General features: G+C 35.7%; 1 protein-coding gene across 4 annotated transcripts in view; it reads left to right on the top strand.

The window, feature by feature from the left end:
- The window catches only part of PLEKHM3 (pleckstrin homology domain containing M3), a 93,601-nt gene that overhangs the window by 12,709 nt on the left and 57,136 nt on the right, over positions 1 to 23,756 (top strand). For all 4 annotated transcript variants that reach the window (XM_034431815.3, XM_060688141.2, XM_034431831.3 and 1 more), the window contains one exon: positions 2,552 to 3,475. In XM_034431815.3, the coding sequence (XP_034287706.2) occupies positions 2,552 to 3,475 (924 nt within the window). The remainder of the gene's footprint in view (positions 1 to 2,551; positions 3,476 to 23,756) is intronic.

The raw sequence follows: 23,756 nt of genomic DNA, 5'->3' as shown, positions 1-23,756 counted from the left end.
TCAAGATCCTTTATAACAGTGGTTCTCAACCTGGGGGTCGCGACCCCTTTGGGGGTCGAAAGGCCATTTCACAGGGGTCACCAAAGCCCTCTCTCGCCCCCCCCACGCCTTCGCTCACCCTCACTCTCTGCTCTGTTGGATCGCCGGCTGTTCGCTTACCCCGCCCACTCCCAATCTATTGCTGCCTCCTGAGTCCCAGCTGATGGCTAGAGGAAAAAAAACTGTTTAAATTCTTGCCGCGGGGCTTCAAAGGGCCACCCTATAGCCAGTGGTGGGATTCTGCCGGTTCTAGGGGGTTTGGCCGAGCCATTTGTTAAATTGCTGGCTTGCCCCGCCCCTCCGCACCACTATTTATTGCCAATAAATAGTGGTGGGTGAGGGGCGGGGGAGCCAGCAATTTAATAAACGGTTCGGTGTTTTTTTGTAATTTTATTGGCCCGCGGAGCTTCAGCATAGGCTAATTAGCCCTTGATTAGATCAGCTGCCGACTCTCAGCTGATTTGCTCTCAGCTGTTTTGCTCAGGGCTCTGCTGCTTCCTTGCAAAGAGTCCTGGAGCAGATTTTTTTCCCCTAGGTATGCTGAAAAAGGAAACTGAAAGCAGGCTTTACTTTCAGTTGGCTTTGCTGTTGCTGCAACGTTGGAAAATTAGGCAGGCAGATTTCTTTTCTTTTTCCTCACCAAAAAAGGTAGGTGCAAACAATGGGAAATTTAGGGCAAAAGAGGAGAGTTCAAGATTTTAAAACACAAAAGAAAAAAAGCTCTATTTAACTAGGGAATTGTAATAATTGAGATACTATTAATTGTATATTGTGTTGAAAGCAGAAATGGTTAAGTTGTGGTTTGGAGGAATATATGGGGGAAATTATTTGGTTTATTATTATTGGTAAATATAATTAATTGATTTGTAAGAAATTGGATTGCATGGAAATAATTGGAATATTCATGTTCATATTGATTAATATACAAAAAAGGTAGTTATATAACTAATTGATTTATATTAAAATGTTGAATTTATATTAAACAACTGTAATATTACATAATTAACCAATGTGAGGATGGATATAAAAATAGATGACAATGGGAAGGGGTATAATATAGAATAGAAGGGAAAAATTGAATTTGATTAAGATTAGGGATAAGGATGAAGGGTAATATTGTTTTTTTACAAAAATAGATGAGGAATAAATATGGCAAAAAGGAAATATAGAAATTGTAAATTTAATTGAAATGACTAAACACTGTTTAAATTTGTGAACCGGCCAAATACTCTGTTCAAAGAAAATACATTGTATGTTTGTATGTGTGTTTCTAATTATTGTTATTTATTCATATTTGTTCTCTTTTATTCTTTAAAGTTTAACAATTCATTCTTTATCTTAATATCTTTATATTTGTTTGGGGTTGGCTTTCTTCCCTTTCGTCTTTTTTATTGTACAGCAATTTTTCTCCTCAAACCTACCACCTCTCTCTTTTCTTTCCTTCTTACTTTCTCTTCCTCCCCCTCTTCTTCTCCTCCCTACTTCCTCTTCCTTTCTCCTTCTCCTCCTCTCTTCCTCCCTCTCTTACCCTCACTCCTACTCTAATTTCCCTTCCCTTCCTTCATCCCTCTCTATTGCTGTATCCTTTTATGCATATGGACTACTCAGAGGGCTGAAAAAGTTATTTCTGACTGGTCCTCGCACTTTTGACTAGTCCTCGAACTTACGACTGTCCTCACATTTTACGTTTTTGCCCTATCTTGTCACCATGGTGAAAAGAAGCAGTTGTGAAATGAGTGACATGGTTGTTAAGAATGCTACAATGGGCATAAATGATGACCAGTCATAATTGCGAAGATCGCGCAAAAGTGCGAGGACCTGTCAGAAATCACTTTTTTCAACCCTCTGGGTAGTCCTTTTATGCACATGGACTACTCAGAGGTCTGAAAAAGTTATTTTTGACTGGTCCTTGCACTTTTGACCAGATCTCAAATTTACGACTATCCTCACATTTTACGTTTTTTGCCCTATCTTATCACCATGGTGAAAAGAAGCAGTTGTGAAATGAGTGACATGGTTGTTAAGAATGCTGCATGGGCATAAATGTGAGGATGGTCATAAGTGTGAGGACCAGTCAAAAGTGCGAGGACCTGTCAGAAATGACTTTTTTCAGCCCTCTGAGTAGTCTCTATACACATAGTCATGGCCACCCGGTCACATGACCAGCTAGCCACGCCCACCCAGTCACATGACTTCTAAGCCACGCCCACAAAATAAGCCACGCCCACATAACCGGTAGTAAAAAAAATTAGAACCCACCCCTGGTTGGGGGTCACCACAACATGAGGAACTGTATTAAAGGGTCGCGGCAGTTGGAAGGTTGAGAACAACTGCTCTAAATTGTCTTTGTGAAGAGGAGAGTTGTAGTGAACCTAACAAACCTCAGTTGATAAAAAATGCCCAGCCACTGTGATTTCCTAAGCCAATATTGACCAACTGTTACTGGTCAACGTAAGCATTATAGAGATGTTTTAAAGCATTTATAATTACCTTTGTTCAAACTCTTTTCTAGAACACAAGCCTACGTATTCAAATATCTTGAAGAAAGGGTATGTAGAAATTAAGAACAACCATGGCAGTTACTGGCAGGCTTGTTATGCAGAACTCTCTCCATATGAACTTTGTCTGTATCAGCTTGACAAAAGCGGCAACCAGAACCTTCCAACAGTCTATCTGCTTTTGCACTTCCAAAGCATCAATGTGGAAACCAATGTAGTTGATGCAGTCCTGTTCAATAATTTGCACCTGCAACTCAAAGCAGAATCACCTTGGGAAGCTTTGGACTGGGGGCAAAAGCTTCGGCAAGCTGTTCATTCTTCAGTTCCATCGTTTCTGAGGCCAAAAGGAGACTTGGTGAACTCATGGAAGTTAGATAATGCTGAGAGCAGCCTCACTCAAAATCATGGTTTACAGAAGGAACCGGCTGAATTTTTCCAGTTCACATCTTTGACCCCAAACATCAAGGATTACCAAAGCATTGTTAAATCAGGGATTCTTTACAGATTGACACTCCAGAATAACTGGAAAGCATTCCATTTTGTACTGAGTGGGTCTCTTCTCATGGCATTTCAGATTGGTGAGCTTGATGAGGACCCTCTGTGGAGCTACAATATTGAGGCATGCCTCTCTGTTCAAACTGATATTCTGGATGATTGTGACTCTTGTTTTCAGGTGATCTTTCCTCAAGATGTGCTTCGTCTCCGTGCAGAAACCCTTCAAAGAGCTCAGGAATGGATGGAGGCTTTGAAGGCTGCAACCAGAGCAGCAAGTTTAGGGCAAAATCTGCAGGTGACACTTAGAAACAAAGTTCAAGGTTTATCTTGTGGAAAAGAACACAGGAAGATCAAGCGCCAGTCTGTCACCACCAGTTTTCTGAGCATTTTAACTACCTTGTCCTTGGAAAGAGGCCTGACTGCTCAGAGTTTCAAGTGTGCAGGTAGGTAACATAAATGATGTTTTGTCGTTCCCAAATCACTTCACTAATATATCTTTACACTGCATAAGAGTGCCTTAGTTTGGTATTTTTGGTGTAGCACATTTTTACATGATTGTTATTCTGTTTGCAAATCGAGAATTAGGATAATTTGAAACTCCACAATGTACTTTTTCCAAGGGCTCACCAATAAATATTAATTGTGATAAACTGCCACCAGTCAGTCTGAATATGCTGATACATCCTGGCCAATGCAGCTGGGAGTTTCTAAAGTTTTCCCTTTAGCTATAGAATATTATAAAGAAAGTGTTTTCTTTTCTCTGGTCAAAGTCAAGAATTGTGCTTGTTATGAAACACAAAAGGCAGCTATGCAATCTTGTGCATGGAAAGGTTATCAACTCAGATCTCTAAATATAAAAACATATATTAAAAAAACTATAGACAAAAATAGTAAAGCAATAACACACACAATTCCAATTAAAAAAAATATTTTTCACATTTCTGAACCTCCCATTTCACTCAAAAAGGAACTCTGGGCAGTGTACAATAAAACATCAAAATATAAAAACAGTATATAAAATTAAAATATTACAACTAAATTTTTTAAAGGAGGCAAGAATAATAAACCCTGTTAAAATTAATTAACAAAGGCGGAGGGAGAGCTCTCCCAGCCCCATAATTGCTTGCTCTTTTGGGCTTCCCATGCGAGGTCACAGAGCCATGTTTTAACTCTTTTTCAGAAGGCCAGGAGAGTCAGGGCCCACCCCCCCACCCCCCCATCCTGGGGGAGAATATTCTACAGGGCAGGAACAATGGCAAACAAGGCTCTTTTCCTAGGCCTCACCAGTCAGGTTCTTTAACTGCAGGGTCTGCAACATACCTCCATCCCCTTACAAGAATCTGAATGACCACAAGATGGAAGCAAAAGTAAGTAGTCTCTTTATCTCATGGAACAATCAAACAGATTTTCCTGGTCCAAGTATGATATATCTCTAATGTGCCTATCTGGTTTATGAATAGCTTTTTATAGAGGGAAAGGAGATTTCTGTTTTTATATATAATGTTTTGCCAACTTCGTTGTACTTTGATCTTACAAATAGTTCAGTGTATTTAGTATACAGAGTCATTCAACATTCAGTTACGACAAGTTCTTTGGGTAAAACTTTTCTTTGGCCTTGCAACTTTTTATGAATCAATCAAATGAAAGAGAAATAATAGATTACTGCTAATAGTAATAGAAAATTTCTTCAAATTAGAGAAAATCAGCTGTGTAAGCTAGACACATAAGTGAGTGGAAGTTCTGTTGTCCTCTCTCTGTTAATTTTTACATAGTTTGACTACACAAGAGCAGAAATTCTCACCTTCCCCATTAACTTTGTTTTTGGAAAGTGACTGGAAAGATCACAAATAGCAATCACGTTAGTGGAGGATACTGCAATTGTAAATGCAACAATTGCCTAGAATCGAATTGCAGTCATGTGACCATAAGGACATGGTCACAGTCATAAGTGGGAGGACCAGATGTAAGTCAACCATCATAACTTTGAACAGTCTTAAACATGGTCATTAAGGGAGGACTACCTGTACAGTAAATAGATGGCTAAAAAAACAAGAGTTCAGGCTTCTATCTCTTGCCATGGATGATATCCAGCAGTATTTGTTTGCAACCAAAATAAATGCCACTGGTGGGAACCAATTTCCTCCCTTTGTGTATCCCCAAATCTGTTCCAGAGGTCAGAGAGACATTTCTAAGCAGTTGGACATGGGAGGAGGGAAATGGCATATATCACTTAATAACAGATGCTCTCATTGGATTCCTATTATTCCTATTAGGTATGGAATTTCTAGCTAATATTAATATTGACCAGAAATACTGATTCCAAATATTAAATTGGAATCTGTTTAAACTGCTCCAAATATTAAATTCCTCACCACTGATCCTGCTGGCAGACACTGTTATGAGCTGTGGTTTAGCAATACATGGAGAGTCCCATGTTCTGCACCTCTAATATAAATAGCTTTTGCCTAACACAATAAGCTCTACACACAGGCATTTATGCTCTGGTGACGTCCAGAAAGGATTAGGGTAATGTATTCTACATGGAGCTGTCCATGCACACCCAGATCCACCTGTGAAGAGTTCAATTTATTGCTTATGCCTATTCTTCCCAGACCGGCAGTTTGCACCTGGGCCAGACTAAATAAAGGTCAATGGCATTCAAGAGGAGAGAAGAAAGTGGAACCTTGTCCTCTTGTACTTACATAATTATTCCAGAGTAATTACCCACTTGACTCTTCTCCCTGGCTGAGCCAATCTCTCTCTGACTACATTATGTATCTTTCTGCAAGTAGTTTGCTTCCAGGTGCAATTCAAGGTGCTGATCTTGATGTTTAAAGCCCTACATAGCATGGGAGCAGGTTTTTTGAGGGATGGCCTCTTCCCAGTTACATCTACCCATTCCACCAGATCAGGCAGGCAGAGTGTGCTGTGGGTTCCATTCCCAAAAGAGCTCCATCTGGCAGGACCCAGGCAGCATTCCTGCTATGGCCCCTGTTCTCTGGAACATCATTCCCCTGAGGTGAGGTTAGTCCTGTCTCTGTTAACCTTCTGGTTTGAAAGAGGGGTAAAAGAGGCCATCTATATTAAAATTAAACAGCCCTCTCAACAGAGTGGGAGGGATAGACACCACCTATCTCCTGTTTACAACATAGTCCTTTCTAGAAGTTCCAAGAAGGTTTTACACCCATTTACACTCTGATTCAGAAGGCACAAATAAACTCTCAAGTGGCCTCAATTACTCTCAGTCATCTGGCCTTCAGAGTGCTAAAGACCAGATGACTGCAAGGAATATGAATCCTTCCATTCCCACCATTCAGTCAAGAAGCTTCTTGGATGAGAAGCAAAATGTCTTCAAGAAAAAACAAAGTCCAGTTGCTTTTTGTAAAAGCACTTTTGGAAGTTCCAGAAGACCCTTAAAACATTGTTTTTTCCTTTGGAAATCCAGGGCTTTCGAGATAACTGTATGAGATTAAATGATTTTGTTATCTCACTTTCTGGAGTTCTATTTGTTTAATTTATAACAAAAGAATATTTTGTTGTAAAATAAAATATTTGTTATAAAATAATTTTATTTGTTTACATGTTTATTTTTGATAATTTTACATTATTGCAGAGTTCTTATTGTCACCTGTTTGTGAGATGGGCGGCTGTATAAATATGCTAAATAAATGCATAATAGAGCCCCAAATGTCATTTTGATGCTCCTTATGCAATCCTGGATAAGTAGACAAATTGCACTAATATTTTGAGGCTTGTTTTAAAGAAATCTGAACCTTTGATTAGGAAGTTACAAATATTGGGTAGAAATTTGAGGATGCAGTATTAATGCTGCACTTTATGTCCAGAAGTGCCAGCAATTGTTATTTCCAGCAGGGGGCTGTATCAGTAGATTGTCTTGCTTGTAAGAGCAACCGAAGTTTGACACATGCATATAACACATACACATGCGCATCTACACACACACGCACCAAGAAAGCCAATTTACTTATTTGTAGAGCCTGAAAGAAAAATTAGACATTTACATTAATTGAAAAATAATACTTAGCTATTAAATAGCTTTTGTGTGGGGAAATGAAAAATACTACTTTTTCATATGCTAGATTTTATTTAAGGATACATATACATTAATTCCTACAGAAATATAAAAATGTGCTATTTTAATAAACTAGGATAAAAATTATAATGATGGGCTGCAACTAAGCATCTATTCCCCTTATTAAAAAGGAGGATTTCCTTCTGCATCTTTTTCAGAGGGCGGATGTATTGCACGGAATTGAAGGGTGAGAGGCTGACTTGTCAGTGGTTGGTGGGATCGACTCTTCAAAGGCTTCTGTTCTGCAAAGCTTTTCTTCTTATCTTTGTTTGTAACATAACCTGACCATGCCAGGTGGTTTGATCAATTAATAAGTTTGAAGCAAGGAAGAAAGTCTCATTCCATTGCAAGAATGTAGTTGTAATGGCTATTAAAGAAGAAAAAGTACAAAAATAGACAAATTACCCTACAAAGTTAAGGTGTTCTTTCCCTTCGTCTCAATCCATAGCACTAGAGTAATTATTTTTTAAGAAGATGGGGATGTTGGAAAAAGACAGTGGCAAACTGTTTCTATATCATGCCTAGAAAATGGCACAGATGTTCCAGAGAAGTCGCCTCAGATCAAGTTTTGACTTGAAAGGGATTTTTATTTTGAAAAAAATCAGATTCTTCAATAAAATTCTGGAAATAATGTGATAAAAATTATCCCGGTCAAGTTAACATATCCAGGAATTCTTTGGATCCTTTGATAAAGATAGCTTTAGACTGGGTATGTACTATCATTTCTTGGCTAAAGGCTGCATTAAGTCTTTGTGTATCATGGGCAGGACTAGAAAAGAAATAATAAATTTGATTTACTTCTATCCTTCTGACACATCTGAATTTAAAATTTGGCAGTGTTGATTGCAGAGGCTATATGAACCGCTTTGCAGGTGTGGAAAATGGTGTGCAGTACTATAGTGCAACCTTTTAAAATTAGGAATCTGTGTAACCTCCATGAAAAAAATGTAAATAATAGAGAAGTTGCCTGTGATTGGTTTTGACAAATTGCTAGACAAGTCTTAGCTGTGACATACACCCCCTTTGGAAAACCCCTAGGCAATGATGTTGACAAGTGTGTACCAAGAAATAGATTATACAGTTAATATCAGATGAGGATTCTGTTTTACTTTGAAATGATTCTCATTCATAGCATAGACATATTGCAAATCTAAGTTCTCCAACACCAGCTGTTAATTACTGCGTTGATAAAGATAAGGTCTAAGATACTTACAGTGTGGGGGGGAGAGGGGAAGTGCAAGTTGAGCTGCGTGCGTATGTGCACATGCGCTGGCCCGCACTCATGCAAGTCAAGCTGCGCATGTGTGCATGTGCACCGGCCTGTTGCTCGCATGGCCCAGTTCCAAATAGGCCACAACCCAGTAGTGGGCCTAGCGTTTGGGGACCCCTGGCCTAGAACAAGTAAGTAAACCTTTTTGATGACCAAGTATTTTAGAATAGTTCCTTAGACTCAATTTTCTGTTCAGAACGTCATGCTGGCATTATGTGCCTATAATTCCCAGAGGTAAATTAGCTGAAAGATAACTCCGTAAGTGCAAATAATGCCTTTAACAAATGCTCCATAATGCTATTTTTGTTGATGAGGATGCATCAAATATAGGTTAATCGGATTTTTACAAAATCTATACTGGGAGGTACCTGCATATATGAGTGACCGCAGACAGTATTCTTGGCAACTACTGCCTTGCCCTATTTTCTGCATTTAAAAAAAAAAAAAACTTTAAATAGTAACAGAAGCTAATATGCTGCAAAGCAAGTGCAAACTCCAGCATTATATTTGTTTTCAAGAATATCTCTGGACCTCAAATGAACTTTCTTTTAAATAATGTTGGATGATTGCAGCCTATTACTTTAGTTGGGATTTTGCTCCTTCATTTTGATAAAAAGGAAGAGTAATCCAAAAATATAGGTAGTTTTATTCAGTAGATGTCTATGGAGATTCTCAGTCATCCAGGTCATGGTTGTCCCAAAGGTGCTTTTCCAAGAGGCAACTGGACTTTCTGGTTTTTCTTTGAAGACGTTTTGCTTCTCATCCAAGAAGCTTCTTCAGCCCAGTTATTCAGTAGGAAAGCTAGAGGGGGTGACAATATCAATCCAGTAAATTAATGCCTTATAACTGGTTGTATCCTTATAACATATAAACATGTACACACATACTTTTAACAGATATAACTGTCTCTCAAAATTCCATATGTATCCAGGAGCTTAAGGTGGATTTCTGCCTAACTGTATGTTGGCTCCATATAAAGAGCTGTACAATCCCCAAAATAATGAAATATAATTATTACAATGTAGTTATTATTAAGCATTGGAGACTGGACAAAACTGGGTTAGGGTGTCAATAGTGATTGCAAAATGTCTCATTGGCCTTTTCCCATTTTGAAAGATTTTGGCTGTTTTGTCCTCATAGGGTGATTGTTTAACCTATCAGGATTGCTACTGATAATTGCATCTTATAGGCATTAGGCACACCAATTTCTCTTCCCCCCCCCATACCCTTACCATCCCATCCCACCCCACCCCCATAGCTGGAAAAGTGGGGTAAGCTTTGTGTAGATAAAAAGTTTTGCTGCAAATTCTTCAGCCATTTAGTGCAAATTCCTGTAATTACCATCATTGTGTCCTGTCTGAATGGCACATAATACAGCAGAAGCCTTTCCTAATTGAGACTTTACAGGAGGTACAAATCCCTTCTTTGTTCAGCCTGACAAATTAGCGCCAGAAAGTGGCAGGGTCCAGTAGGAATCAAAGACTAGCTGCACAAAGATGAGACTTAAGGCTACAGTAATAACCCTCTCTTGTTCCTCATGGGAGGAGAAAAGTAATGGTGAATAGAAAAATCAAGGTGTTTTTTTTTTCCTTTGGGGGTTTTGTTTTGTTGTGAATTCCCTTGACATGACAGCACCTTAGGGCTGCTTTATTTATTTAGTAAAAGTGATTAAATAGCAATACAACAGAGTGGTCCACTGTCCCTCCAGTTTCCCCCAAGCTGTAGACCCCCACAGCCTTCTCTAATTGATTGGCAATGACCCACTGATAGAGAAGTTTGTTAGATGGATTTGATGGAGACAAGGTTTTTCCTTTTTCCATTTCTTTTTTGGTTTGTTTTTCCTTGAATCCAAATTGGAAGGTGGTAATAGGGATTTATTTAGCAATTTGTTTAAATTGCTCTCTGTGTTTTTGTCTTGCTATTCTTTGCTTTAAAAGCATTTTCAGGAAACGCTTCCAGACAAAGAGTTGACTTTCAAAAGTGAATGAAAAAAGAATATTGCTTAAGACAAGCTTATCTTGGCCACTAGCTAGCATTTGCTAACCAAGTCATTTGTTATATCAAGGTCAGAAGAGCATTTTACAGAATGGACTGGCACATACCTGGCCCCCAAATTGTTTTGCTTCAGGAATTGATATCTTCCCTAGCCCTGGGAATAAAGAAACTGTATTAAGGCTACAATTCTGAATAAATCTTTATAAAACTAAGTAAGCAAGGCTTACTTCTTCGTGAATATAGGAGTGCACTGGAGTTTGCAACTAATTATTACCCCCACTCCAAAGAATAGTATCTTCCACTGCTATGCTATTTTTCAGTCTGCAAGAAACTAAATCAGATTCAGATGACTGAAAACTTTAAAGGCCTGTCCCATATGGTTATTACTGTCAGGGTTATATAGATTAAGTGGACTGTCCTTTCAGGTTAAGCAAGTATGGTGACATAGATGCTGTTTTGCATTCCTGCGATCCTATAACTAAAGATATAAAATGTTTTCAGTTTTCAAGAAATTTCCTTCCAATTAGAAAAAATAGGCAAACAATTCTGGAAGAGTCTGAAACTACTTTGAATGGTATAGCAAGCCAAGAATTGTTCTAGTAATCATGATGCCTATGGGATTTATTCTTTGGTCTGCTTGCATAAGAGTCTATCTTAAGAGTCTGTTGTCTGTGTCTGCTCTCTCAGAAGTAAAATCTGATAACTTCAGGGAACTTATATTTACATCAATGTGCAGTGGATTGCATTGGAAAAGAAATATCATTAGCATAGGCTCCATTATACTTTGTGCTTGTATAACATATAAAGGAAGCCTGATTTCCATCCTGCTTGTTACTTTCGTTTGTTGCAGCTTCATCCCCTGAAAGTATAGTTAGGTGTGTGTATATGTGTATTCTTATTAGTTAAAAATTTAGATGCTAAATGTTACCCTTAGTATCTCATAAACTTCCTCTTTCCCTACATAAATGACAGTTGGGAAGTCTCAACAAGAAAAACGAATGGCTGTAATGAGTCAGTAAAAAGGGGATTGGTAGGGATAATCTATTATTAAATGCATGTTACAGGGACCTAGCATATGCAAACTGCATTCTGTGAGTAATCAAAAAGACTCCATTGGAGTATTTTCTTTTTGTGTATGAGGAGAAATGAGCTTAAGACAGTTTTGTATAGGGTCAAAGACATGTGACCCAAGGGGCCACATACGGCATAGCCGAATGACTATGTGGCCTTTGGAGTCCTATTTAGAATGGGTAAAACCAAAATATTTTATCTGTCACTTTTTGTTCGTTCGCTCACTCTCGTTTTCTTTGGTTTTGGTTTTTTCCCATTTTTTCAGTATTTGGGCACAATGAGCAACTAAAATCTTGTAAATGTTTACGGGGCCATTTATCTATTGAAACTCTTGAAATCCCTCTCAGAATAGGTTCCTCCTCTTCCGATGCTTGAAATATGGACTTGAGATGCCTCTGGAAGTTGCACATTTGGTGATTGCGTTATGCAGCTCAAAATGAATGGAGGTCACTGCTCAGCTCTCACCCTTAGCCAAGTGTTGCACCATATACTTAATTTCTTTTGACTGGTACTGTTTTAAGTTTTCATTGCCTACTTGTGATATTCATTGAAAAATATTGATGGAAACCTTTTTCAGATCTCATATTTTAATGTCATGAGTAAATGGTTTATTATCACAATTATTATTTCCATGTTTCTGGAAATGTATAAAATATCAGAGTTTAATAGGCATATCAATTTTGCCTTCAGGGTCAATGGAACAGGGTAACTTGTTTATCACTGTAGGCAAGGTGAGACACTGACTGCATGACAAAAGAAAAGAAAGATGAACTGGGTTTTTCTTTTCCTGTCTTGCTAGGACAGATGAAGATCTTGTTTAGACCTCACTGCCAGCCAGCAGCATTGGTTCACTAGGGTCTTTCAAAAAGTCCCTCAGCCAAACTTGAAGGCGGCAATCTTGCTGCTTTGAGTGCTAGGTTCCATTTTGTAGGGATGATGAGTTCCTTTTTTATGAATTTGACGTTTCCCTTTTCAAAGCCACTGGAACTGGTATGAATCAGCAGATACAGCAGATGAACTGGGATAGTGTAAAACAATTTCTTTTGCCTGCACAGTACTGATTCTATCACTTCAACATTCCTTGTGCAATCCCTGTGAATTCAGTGCTACAAAAAGGAAAAAGAAAAATACAGTTTCTCCCTGGGTTGATCAGAAGTTGTTTTTTTAAAAACAGCTAGGTTCCCTACTGTTTGAGTAGCCGATTCAGCCCTCTTCACTTTTGCCATTTGAGCATTTTGCTCCACTTCAAGCACATTTTCTGGGGGAGACGGGGAGCCATTTGCTTATTCCCTCTCTCCTATCAGAATAGTACTATGAATTTTAAAAGATTCCCTTCTTCACTTTATAATTACCTTTAGTCCCACTAGATTACAAGGTAAGGTGTACATGTGTGTGCTTTTGTGTATAGAGTTGTGCTTAATGGTTTTGTAATACATTTTGAAATCAAAGCAATAAAAAAAAGTTTCAAAGGTGAAGGTTCCTCCTGCCACAAATTGACACAAGGATGTCAAACATGTGCAGTAATCAGTTGTTTGCATACATTCCCAGCAGCTATACATCTTTACTTTTTCCTCTCCTCAGAGCTTAGTTGGGCAGCATGCCTACTTTCTTTTCAGTTTTTTTTGGGGAAAAACCTTTCTACCCTGTTTTACTTTTTTTGAACCCTGAAATAAGCGCTTGGCCTTATTGCCATGCGCTCAAAAGCCCGATTGGGCTTATTATCAGGGGATGTCTTATTTTGGGGAAAACAGGGTAGTCCTACTTTTAGATAAGGAGGATCACCCGAATATGATGGCCCCGTGCTACAAAATAAAATTATCTGACCTTCCTTTTCTTTTCCACTTTTTTCACTTACAATGCAGAGGCAACATCATTCACTGCCTGGCATTAGCTGGCCTCCCCTGTGGTGCCCTCTTCTTAGTGTAGAGTTTTGGGTGGTATTCGCTGACCTTCACAAGGCTGCAAAAACAGATGAATCTGAGCCATCCAAACTACTGTCCTTGAGCAGCCAGAAGGCAGCACCATCAGAACTACTCACTAAACTCCCTCATGATGCTACAGGAGAGCCTTCAGTCTGCCAATAATCCATATTCATGAATTCATGGCCTAGAACATGGGTCCTCAAACTATGGCCTGTGGGCTGCAAGCGGCCCACTGAACCAATTAATCCAGCCCGTGGAGCACCACAAGGTTGCCCCCCCCCACATCACCCCACCCACCCTTCAGCAGAGCGCAGGACTTGCCTTTGGGAGACCTGTGGGCTGGAACCAAAAGGTAAGCTCAACAATTTTAGCTTGCAGGGGACTTCCAGTGGCTCCGCGTTCCCTGAATGGACGCTCCTTTAGGAGCTCCAGCCCCATAATTCCATTTGCCGCTAGAACAGCGAAAATCAGCTGTTCTAGCAGCTCGAAACTCTCCCCCAGGGAAAAAGGAGGAGAGAAGAGCAGAAGGGTCTGGGTAGAGCTCCCCTAAACCCCCAGGCTTTTTTTTTAAGCCTGGGGTTTGCAGGGTGAGAGCTCCCTGAAAGCCCTTCAGTGCTCCGGATCGGGGACAATTCTGCTTTATGCAGAACAAGGGGTCGCGACCATACCAGCAGAGCAATTTTAAGGATTATGAGAAAATTTGAACCTGGACGCTGGCAGAGCAAAATCAGGAGAACAGAAAATGCAAGTACTAAACTTTAACTCCGTTTAAAAGAAAAAGAAAAAAGATGGCGCTTAAGGGCGTTAAAATGAAACTTACTAGTGAAAGTGATCGTTAAAGCTGCAACATTGTAAAAGCTACTGGATTACGCAGCAAGAAAAAGATTTAAAGTGCTAATGGAATGAAAAAGACTATGGTACTGACCCCAACTACTTTATACTTCTAAATTGTGTGGAAAATTATTGGACATTAACCTGACAGCTGAATAAATTTAAAGTGGAAATTGAAATATGGCTGACATCAAGGATGGAGGATCATTATTATATGAGCCAGCAAATTCACAAGTTGTGACTGTAAAGGTTTTACAAGAACTCTTAAATTTCTATACTTCTGTTATATTGGAATCAGTTGAAAGGACTATTCAAAATTATAATCTGGAGAACAACAATGATTTGCTGTCTGGAAAAGAGGAAGAAAATCAAGTTATTTCGACTTTGGAGCAGGAAAAAGAGGCTGTCAGGATCACGATGGAAGTTAGCACACTGAAAACAGAGGTTTTGGCAGAAGCTTCTATGCAGTTAACTGAAAAGCAGCAGATAGACTCTTTCCTGCAGACTGATAAACTTTATCGTGACAATTTTTGGCTTGATAGACAGAATCAATTTTCAAGGAAGGAAGTGACTAATTATATAAGCAGGAAGAGTCGAAATGGAGGTTTCAAATTGAAGGAGATAACTTTTAGAAGAGAACTATTTCCAAAGATGCATCAGCCTCAAATCTATATTCAAAAATTTTCGAAAATAAAAGCAGGGGGAGGAGCAATGTTGAAGAAGAAAGTACTATTGAAGAAGAAGGGCTGGAAAAAATATAGAAAGAAAGGAAGAATTGAAGATTAGTTTCTTTTGGGGAGGATTTTAATAATAAATTGGAAAAGTTTACTGAAATTAGTATTTTTTAAGTTTAAGTAAAAATGTTTAAAAATGGATAGCTTTTTTAAAAAAATTATTGAGGTATTAAAATGCTTAACTTTAAACTTAATTGATAACTTTCTGAAAGTTTTGAAATTGATATTTTGAAGAATGAACTCAAGAAGTTTACTGAAATTAGCATTTTTTTTAAGTTTAAGTAAAAATGTTTAACTAAAAATGGATAGCTTTTTAAAAATTACTGAGGTATTAAAATGGTTAACTTTAAAGTTAATGGATAGCTTTCTGAAAGTTTTGAAATTGATATTTTGAAGAATGAACTCAAGAGTTAGAAATAATTTAACTCAATGGATTAATAGTATCTTTAAGGTTATATTCTGAAGAATATTCTATTGAAGTGTCTTTTTAAAAACTTACTGAAGTATTAAAATGGTTAATTTAAAATTAAATGGATATAAAATAATATTTTTTTTCTTCTAAAAAGATATGCTTTAAGGAAAGTTTTATAATGTTTAAATTAGAACTCCAAAAGGGGAGGCTGATGAACAATTTTTAAAAGAGGAGTTAAAGAGTGTGAGGGAGTTTTGAATCTTGTAGTAAATTAGTATATTTTAGCTTATGTTTGTTTAATACTATATCCTGTTTTTGCTCTGGGAAGTCGGGGGTGGGGGTGGGGAAGGGGGGGTTGTAGGTTTTGTGGGGATAAAATGGTTGTTTAATTTTCAATAAAATTTAAAGATAGATAAATGTACTAATAGTGAAGTAAGAAGAGTGGGGGAAATGTCATAATAAAGGATATGATAATATTAAGCTATGATTAATATTGGAGGAGCAAAAAGAAGGCACAAAAGATGTATTCAGAAGATATATTGACTGATTGATTATGTATTGTTTGTTTATAAAATAAAAAAAACTTTTTGAATAAAAAAAACAATTTTAGCCTGCAGAATGCTTGTGGAGGTGGGGGGGGGGGTTAGAAGCGGCAAAAAAACAGGCAAAAATGGCCCGTTTTTGGCCAAAAAATGAGCCATTTTTGCCTAGTTTTAGCCTGCAGAATGCTTGTGGAGGTGGGGGGGGTTAGAAGAGGCAAAAAAACCAGCCAAAAATGGCCAATTTTTGGCCAAAAAACAAGCCATTTTTGCCTCGATTTAGCCTGAAGAATGCTTGTGGAGGTGGGTGTGTGTGTGAAAAGGCAAAAAAACAGGCAAAAATGGCCCATTTTTCACCTTCACTGCCTCCACAAGATAGAGAGAGAGGGAGACAGAAAGAGAGAGAGAGAAACAGAGAGGGAGAGAGAGAGACAGAAAGAGAGAGAGAGAAACAGAGAGGGAGAGAGAGAGACAGAAAGAGGGAGGGAGGGAGAGAAGGAAAGAGAGGGAAAGAAAAAGAGGGAGAGAGAAATAGAGAAAGAAAAAGAATGAAAGAGAAAGGGGGAGAGAGAGAGAAAGAGGAAAAGAGAAGGAGAGAGGGAGAGAGACAAAGAAAGAGAAAGACAGAGACGGAAAGAGAGAAAGGGGAGGGAGAGAGAAAGAGAGAGAGAGAGAGACAGACAGAGAGAAGGGGAGGGAGAGAGACAGAGACAGAGAGAAGGAGAGAGAGAGAGAGAAAGAAAAGAGAGAGAAGGAAAGAGAGAGAGACAAAGAGATGGAGAAAGACAAAGAGAGAGGGAGAGGGAGAGATTTCTCAAGCTCCTTGGGGCTGAGAAGAATTGCAGCAAACTTGAGTTTGCTGAAGTGGACCACTAGACTCCTAAATAACTGAAAAAACGATTTAGTAAAAAAAAAAAGAAATGGCAACCAAAAGAGCAACATGCAAACAAAAGCAAATAAAACACCCCCAGGAGCAAAACAAATTAAAGTTTAATTTGTGTGCATTGTTCAATGGACTGTTAAATTGGCCATGCCCACACGGTCACATGACCTAGCCACACCCACCTAGTCACATGACTACCTAGCCAAGCCCTCCCAGCCGATCCGGCCCCCCAACAGTTTGAGGGACCATGAATTGGCACCGTTTAAAAAGTTTGAGGACTCCTGGCCTAGAAGGATGACACATGGGTCATGGACACGTACTTTTAAAAGAGAAGGTCTGCTTTCAGACATGCCTTATTTCTTTTTTTTTTTTTCAATTACCATTTTATTTAAGAGGATGTTGAAATTCATAGTTTATTATGAGCAGTCTCCAAACAGTCTGCTGCTTTCTATAGCTAATATTCTTTTTTTTTTAAAATTTTTTTTTATTAATTTAAGAAACCACATAATACATTTATAAATGCAAGTAAAACAATTTACAACAAACATCATCTTTATAACATCTACCTATAATATCTGAATTGTTACAATATCAATATCCTATATTCTTCAATATACAATATTTCTCTCACCTTATATAATGATATTATTTTATTGATATCTCGTGTCTCTTTCTTAAATTTCATTTGATTTAAAACTTTATTTTACTCTATTGATATCTTTTCTTTTATTCAATTTTTCTTTCTTTCTTCTTCTCTTCTTTTTTCACTTCCCTCTAACCATTTATACCATTTTTGCCAGACTAGATAATATTCAGATTCTTCTTTTCCTTGGATCTCCTTGGTAAGTTTATCCATCTCAGCGCATTCCATAATTTTGGATATTAATTTCTCTTGAGTCGGGACCTCTTCTTGTTTCCAATTTTGTGCGTATATAATTCTTGCTGCAGTCAAAATGTGTGTTATTAAATATATTATTTCTTTTTCATATTTGCTTGTAGGTATTCCTAATAAATAAGTTTCTGGCTTTAATGGCACCTTTTGAGTTATTATTTGTTCTAGTTGCATTTTTATATTGTTCCAGAATTTTTTAGCTTTGGAACATGACCACCATATATGATAATATGTCCCTTTATGCGCTTTACATTTCCAACAGAGTGGAGATGTGCCAGGAAACATTTTAGAAATTCGCGCCGGTGGTAGATGCCACCTATAGAACAATTTATAAGCATTTTCTTTGTATGGTACAGATAATGTTAATTTATTAATATTTTTCCACAAATTTTCCCACTTATTTAATTCTATTGCATACCCAAAATTCGTCGCCCATGTGATCATATTCTCTTTAACTACTTCCTCTGCTAGTTTATATTCCAATAGAAAATTATAAATTTTGGTTATTAATTTCTCATTGGGGCCTAATAAAATTTTATCCAACTGATTTGGTTCCATTTGAATTCCAGTTTTTTCCATATCAGATTTATATCTGGATTTTAATTGCAAATATGACCACCACTCTATTTCCACATTTTGCATTCTCAATTCTTCTCTTGTTTTTAGTTTTCCTTCTTCATTTAAGATGTCCTTATATGTTTTTAATTTATTTGTATCTATTGTATTTGGATAAATATGTGCTTCCATTATGGAAGTCCACCTAGGAATCCTATCATAGTGATATTTTCTGATTTCATTCCATATTTTAAGCAAATTATCTCTTACAATATGTTTGCGAAATTGTTCTTGTTTTGTAATTTTCTCTCCCCAAAGATATGCATGCCAACCTCTTGTTAAGTCAAAACCTTCCAATATTAATGTTCTTATGTTTTTGAGTTCGATCCAATCTTTTATCCATATTAACGCTGAGGCTTTGTAATAACTCTGCCAATCAGGGAGTCCCATTCCCCCTCTCTCTCTTTTGTCTTGTAGATGTTTTAATTTGATTCTTGCTTTTTTCCCCTGCCAAATAAATTTTAATATCATTCTGTCTAAATCTTTAAAATATGTTCTTCCTGGGTTTACTGGTATTACCCTAAATAAGTATAACACTCTTGGCAGAATATTCATTTTAATGGTAGCAATTTTGCCTAAAAGAGACAATTGGAGTTTTGCCCATTTTTCCAAATCCTTTTCTATTTGTTTAGCCAATTTAATATAATTGTCTTCCTTCAAAGTTGATATTTTGTTTGTAATCCATATTCCTAAGTATTTAACTTTCTTTGCTATTTGTATCCCTAATATATTTTCCAATTCTTCTTTTTGATACTTGTTAAGATTCTTTGTTATAATTTTAGTTTTTTGTTTATTAATTTTCAATCCCGCTACTTCTCCATATTGTTGTACTTTTATCATTAATTTTGGTCCAGATTGTATGGGTTTATCTAAAATGAATACTATATCATCTGCAAAGGCTTGCAGTTTATATTCTTGATTTTTTATTTTTAGTCCAGTTATTTCTGTATCTTTCCTGATTTCTTCTAGTAATATTTCCAATGTTAATATAAACAATATAGGAGATAATGGGCATCCTTGTCTCACTCCTTTCTTTATATCAAATTGTTCAGTTGTATCGCCATTAATTTGTATTTTTGCTGTTTGGGTGTTGTATATCTTTTTAATCATTTTTATAAATCTTTCTCCAAATTTCATTTTTTCTAATTGTGCTAATAGAAATGTCCAGTTGAGATTATCAAACGCTTTTTGCGCATCTAGGAAAATTAGAGCTAACTGGTTTTCCGATCTTTGTTCATAGAATTCCAGAGTGTCAATAATTGTTCTTGTATTGTTATGAATTTGTCTTCCAGGAATAAAACCATTTTGATCAGGATGTATATAGTATTTGACTAGGTTTTTCAATCTCTGTGTTATAATTGATGTGAATAGTTTATAATCTACATTGAGAAGAGAAATTGGTCTATAATTTTTAATTTCCGTGGGATCCGAATCTTGTTTTGGTATTAATGTGATTATTGTTTCATTCCATGACTTCGGAATTTCAGCTTCCATTAATGCATCATTGAAAACTTGTATTAATATATCATCTAATGGTTGTTGGAATGTCTTATAAAACTCTGCCGGTATACCGTCTGTTCCCGGTGTCTTGTTATTTTTTTGTTTCTTTCTCGCTTCTATTAATTCTAACATTGAGATTGGTCTGTTCAATAATTCTATATGTTCTTCTTCTAATTCTTGAATCTTTATTTTATTTAAATATTCTATGATATTTTCTTCTCTAATCTCTTCCTTTGCGTATAAGTTTTTGAAAAATTCCTTTGCAATTCGTTTTTTGTCTTCAATATTCTGGTATAAACAACCATCTACATCTTTTAACTGTATTATAACATTCCTCTGTTTTTCTATTTTCAATTTATATGCTAACCACCGTCCAGTTTTGTTTGCATGTTCAAATTGGTTTTGTTTAGCGATTTTTATTTTTCTTGCTATTTCTGTTGTTGTGATCAAATTTAATTTATGCCTTGTTAAATTTATTTTCTCCTTAATTTCTTGATTATATGGCTGTTTCTGTAGATCTAATTCATATTGATGTAATATTGTCTGTAAATTTTGTTTTATTTGTTGTTTGTTTTTATTTTTTTGTGCAGTATAGGCAATTGTTAAGCCTCTGATATATGCCTTGGTTGTGTCCCATAGATTTTGTAGACTGGTGTGCTCTTTCACATTAATTTGTAGAAATATTTTCAATTCTTTTTGGATCATATCCACATATTGTTTGTCATTTATAATATCTCTATCCATCATCCATCTTTTACGCTTTTGGTGTCCCTTCCATGTTATTTCAATGGGGCTATGATCAGCCCATGTGTTTGTTGTAATTTCTATTTGTTTAATGTCTGCTATAAGCTCTGCTGTCATCCAAGCCATGTCAATTCGTGTATTGTTGTTTATCATAATTGAGTTCCCTCCAAGCATCTTGTAATTGAAATTCTTCTACTATATCATAAAATGTTTCTGGAAGTGTTTTTTTCCTGGATTTATTATGTTTACAACTCCTATAGTCCTTCTCTATGTTTACAATTGCATTAAAATCTCCAATTATGCATATGTTTTGGTATTCCAATTCCTTAATTTTGTTGTGCATCTTTTTAAAATAATCAATTTGGGTTCCATTTGGTGCATAAAGTGATACTAGTAATATCTTCTTCTTTTCTGTTTCAATTTCAACCATCAGCATCCTACCCTCCTCATCTGCAAATAATTGCTTTGATTGTATATGATTCCGGATGTACATTGCTATACCTCTCTTTTTTTGTTCTGTTAGTGCCGTATAAAGTTTTCCTAATCTTTTGTTCTCTAATAAACTGCGTTGTTGTTTTTTAATATGAACTTCTTGTAATGTTATAATATCTATCTTCAATTTTTGTAAATTTCTAAAAGTACGTGATCTCTTTGATGGAATGTTTAGTCCATTTATGTTAATCGATATCAATTTTAAATCTTTCTCCATTTCAAATTTCTATTTTCTTGATGTTCTTATTTTCCTAGTGTCTTTTTTTTCCTGTAATTTGTATTTTATCCCTTGCTCCTTCTCTTTCCATTCTTTCTTTCTCCCCTCTTTTTCTTTCTTCTTGCTGTATTTTTCTCGGTTTGTTCTCCTGATTTGCAATTTCTTGCTGTGGTTCAGATTCTTGTTCTTCCTCAGGAAAAAAGTTGCTATCAAAAAATTGCTGTGCTTTCTCTAGTGTATCAAGTTTATATTTTTTATCTTGCCATGAAACAAGCAGTCCCTCTGGCGTTAACCACCGGAACATTATTTTATGTTTGTGTAATTCTGTTGTCAGAAAGTTATAATTTTTCCTTGTTTCTCTTATTCTTCTTGGTATTTGTTTTAATGTAATTATTTCTTTTCCCTTATATATAATTGGTTTTTCTCTCATTTTTTTGTATATTTCCTCTTTCACCAACTTCCTTACAAATCTAATATGAACCTCTTTTGGTAACCTGTTTCTTCGGGCGTAATTTGTGAATACTCTATAAATTTCATCAATTTCCTTATTAATTTCTTCTTTATTCTTTAACGTTGCTTCAGCCAGAATTCCCACCATTACATCTCTCAAATCTTCCTCTCTGTTTTCCACTATATTTTGAAATCTTAGGTAAAATAACGCCTTTTCCATTTCTAAAAATGAAATTGAATCTTCCAGTTCTTTGTTTATTGTTGTTTGAGCACATTCTGACTCTTCTATCTTTTTTTCTACTTTGCCCATCTTATCTTCAATATTTTGGATCCTTTGTTCATTTTTAGCAATATTTTGTTGAATTTTCTCCATCTTATTATCCATTCTTTTAAGATTATCTTTAATTTCACCTATGTCCATTTTCAAATCCTCATGGTTTTTCCTACTTTCTTGATGGTTATCAGCAATTGAGTCCTGTGTTTTGTTCATAGTCTCTTGTATCATTGATAATACTGAGTGAATGTTTTTGATGTTAATTGATTGAGGAGATTTCTCTTTTTCTGAAAGTAACATTGTGTCTATTGTTTTCTGTTGTGTTGATGACGTAATAGACATTGCTTGGTTGGCTATTGCCTTTTTACCTGGTTTTGTCATTATTAATAAGCCAGTAGTTGTCGTCTTAATTTTCTAATTTAATAATTCCCAAATTTTCACGCACTGTCTATAGTATATAGTAAGATTTTCCTTCTGATAATTACAGAAGCCAATATCACTTGTTTAGTTTTCAAATACAGTCAAATTTCAAACTATAATATCATTATATGAGGGATTAATTAAATTTAAATAAGGAGCAGGGATAAAATATGATATCTCAGCAAGTCATATTTCAGTTTCTAAACTAAATATTCTATTTAAATATATTATTAATTCTAATAAGTTCTATTAAATCCTTAGTTATATCTCTAATAAATTTTATCAATTTTAATAAATTTATTCTTATTTAAATCAATATATATCAATATTAATAATCAATTTTCAATTCATTCTTTTAACACCATATCAATTTTTAAATTAATATTAAATTGTGTCACATAAAAAAACTATTAGAATAGAAAAACAAGATAAAACAGAAATAAGAAAAAACAGATATGCTATGTGTTATATTATTATATCTATTCAAAACTTATATATTCCAACTTTTCTTACTTATATTAGAAAGTATATATTTAACATTTAAGCTTAAGTAATCCTAAACCTTATGCTATTTGGGCTATAATATTATATACTATATTCTATATTAAAACATTAAGTATTACATAAATAAACAAATAAATAGATAAAAGTACTTAAAAGTACTTAAAATATTATTAAAATAATTCAATTAAAATAATTCAAATAAATTAAGTCTCTCAAACAATAAAATAAATTTCTTTCGTTATATTAGGTTCCAGAATATATTAAAAAGTATATATTTAACATTTAAACTTAAGTAATCCTAAACCTTATGCTATTTGGGCTATAATATTATATACTATATTCTATATTAAAACATTAAGTATTACATAAATAAACAAATAAATAGATAAAAGTACTTAAAAGTACTTAAAATATTATTAAAATAATTCAATTAAAATAATTCAAATAAATTAAGTCTTTCAAACAATAAAATAAATTTCTTTCGTTGTATTAGGTTCCAGAATTGAAGTCTTTGCAATCCTCACTTGGTTTTGTGTCTTTTCAGTCGTCTAGTTTGTAATTGTTTCCAAAGTCCTTCAATTTGCCTTCTAAAAATATTTTAAACACCTCTTCCAGAGCCTCAATGTTTTTTATTTATTTGCAAGTTAATACTCTAATATAGTTACAGTATCTGTTCACTGAAGCTCTGCCACCGTTACAAAGTTTTTAAATCCCTCACAGTCACTCCCGAAACTAGATACTGTTTCTTCTTCGTCTCTTCTTTATTGTCTCCGCACCACCTTCTTTTTTTTAAAATAAGTCCAACACTTGGATCTGTATTTCTTTCTCCAAATGAATAATCTTTGTCTATTTCCCAATTTCTGTCT

Source organism: Pantherophis guttatus, chromosome 1 (assembly GCF_059756535.1).
Source record: "Pantherophis guttatus breed Tessera chromosome 1, ASM5975653v1, whole genome shotgun sequence".
Classification (NCBI taxonomy): Eukaryota; Metazoa; Chordata; class Lepidosauria; order Squamata; family Colubridae; genus Pantherophis; species Pantherophis guttatus.
This window is presented reverse-complemented; position numbering and strand designations above follow the sequence as displayed.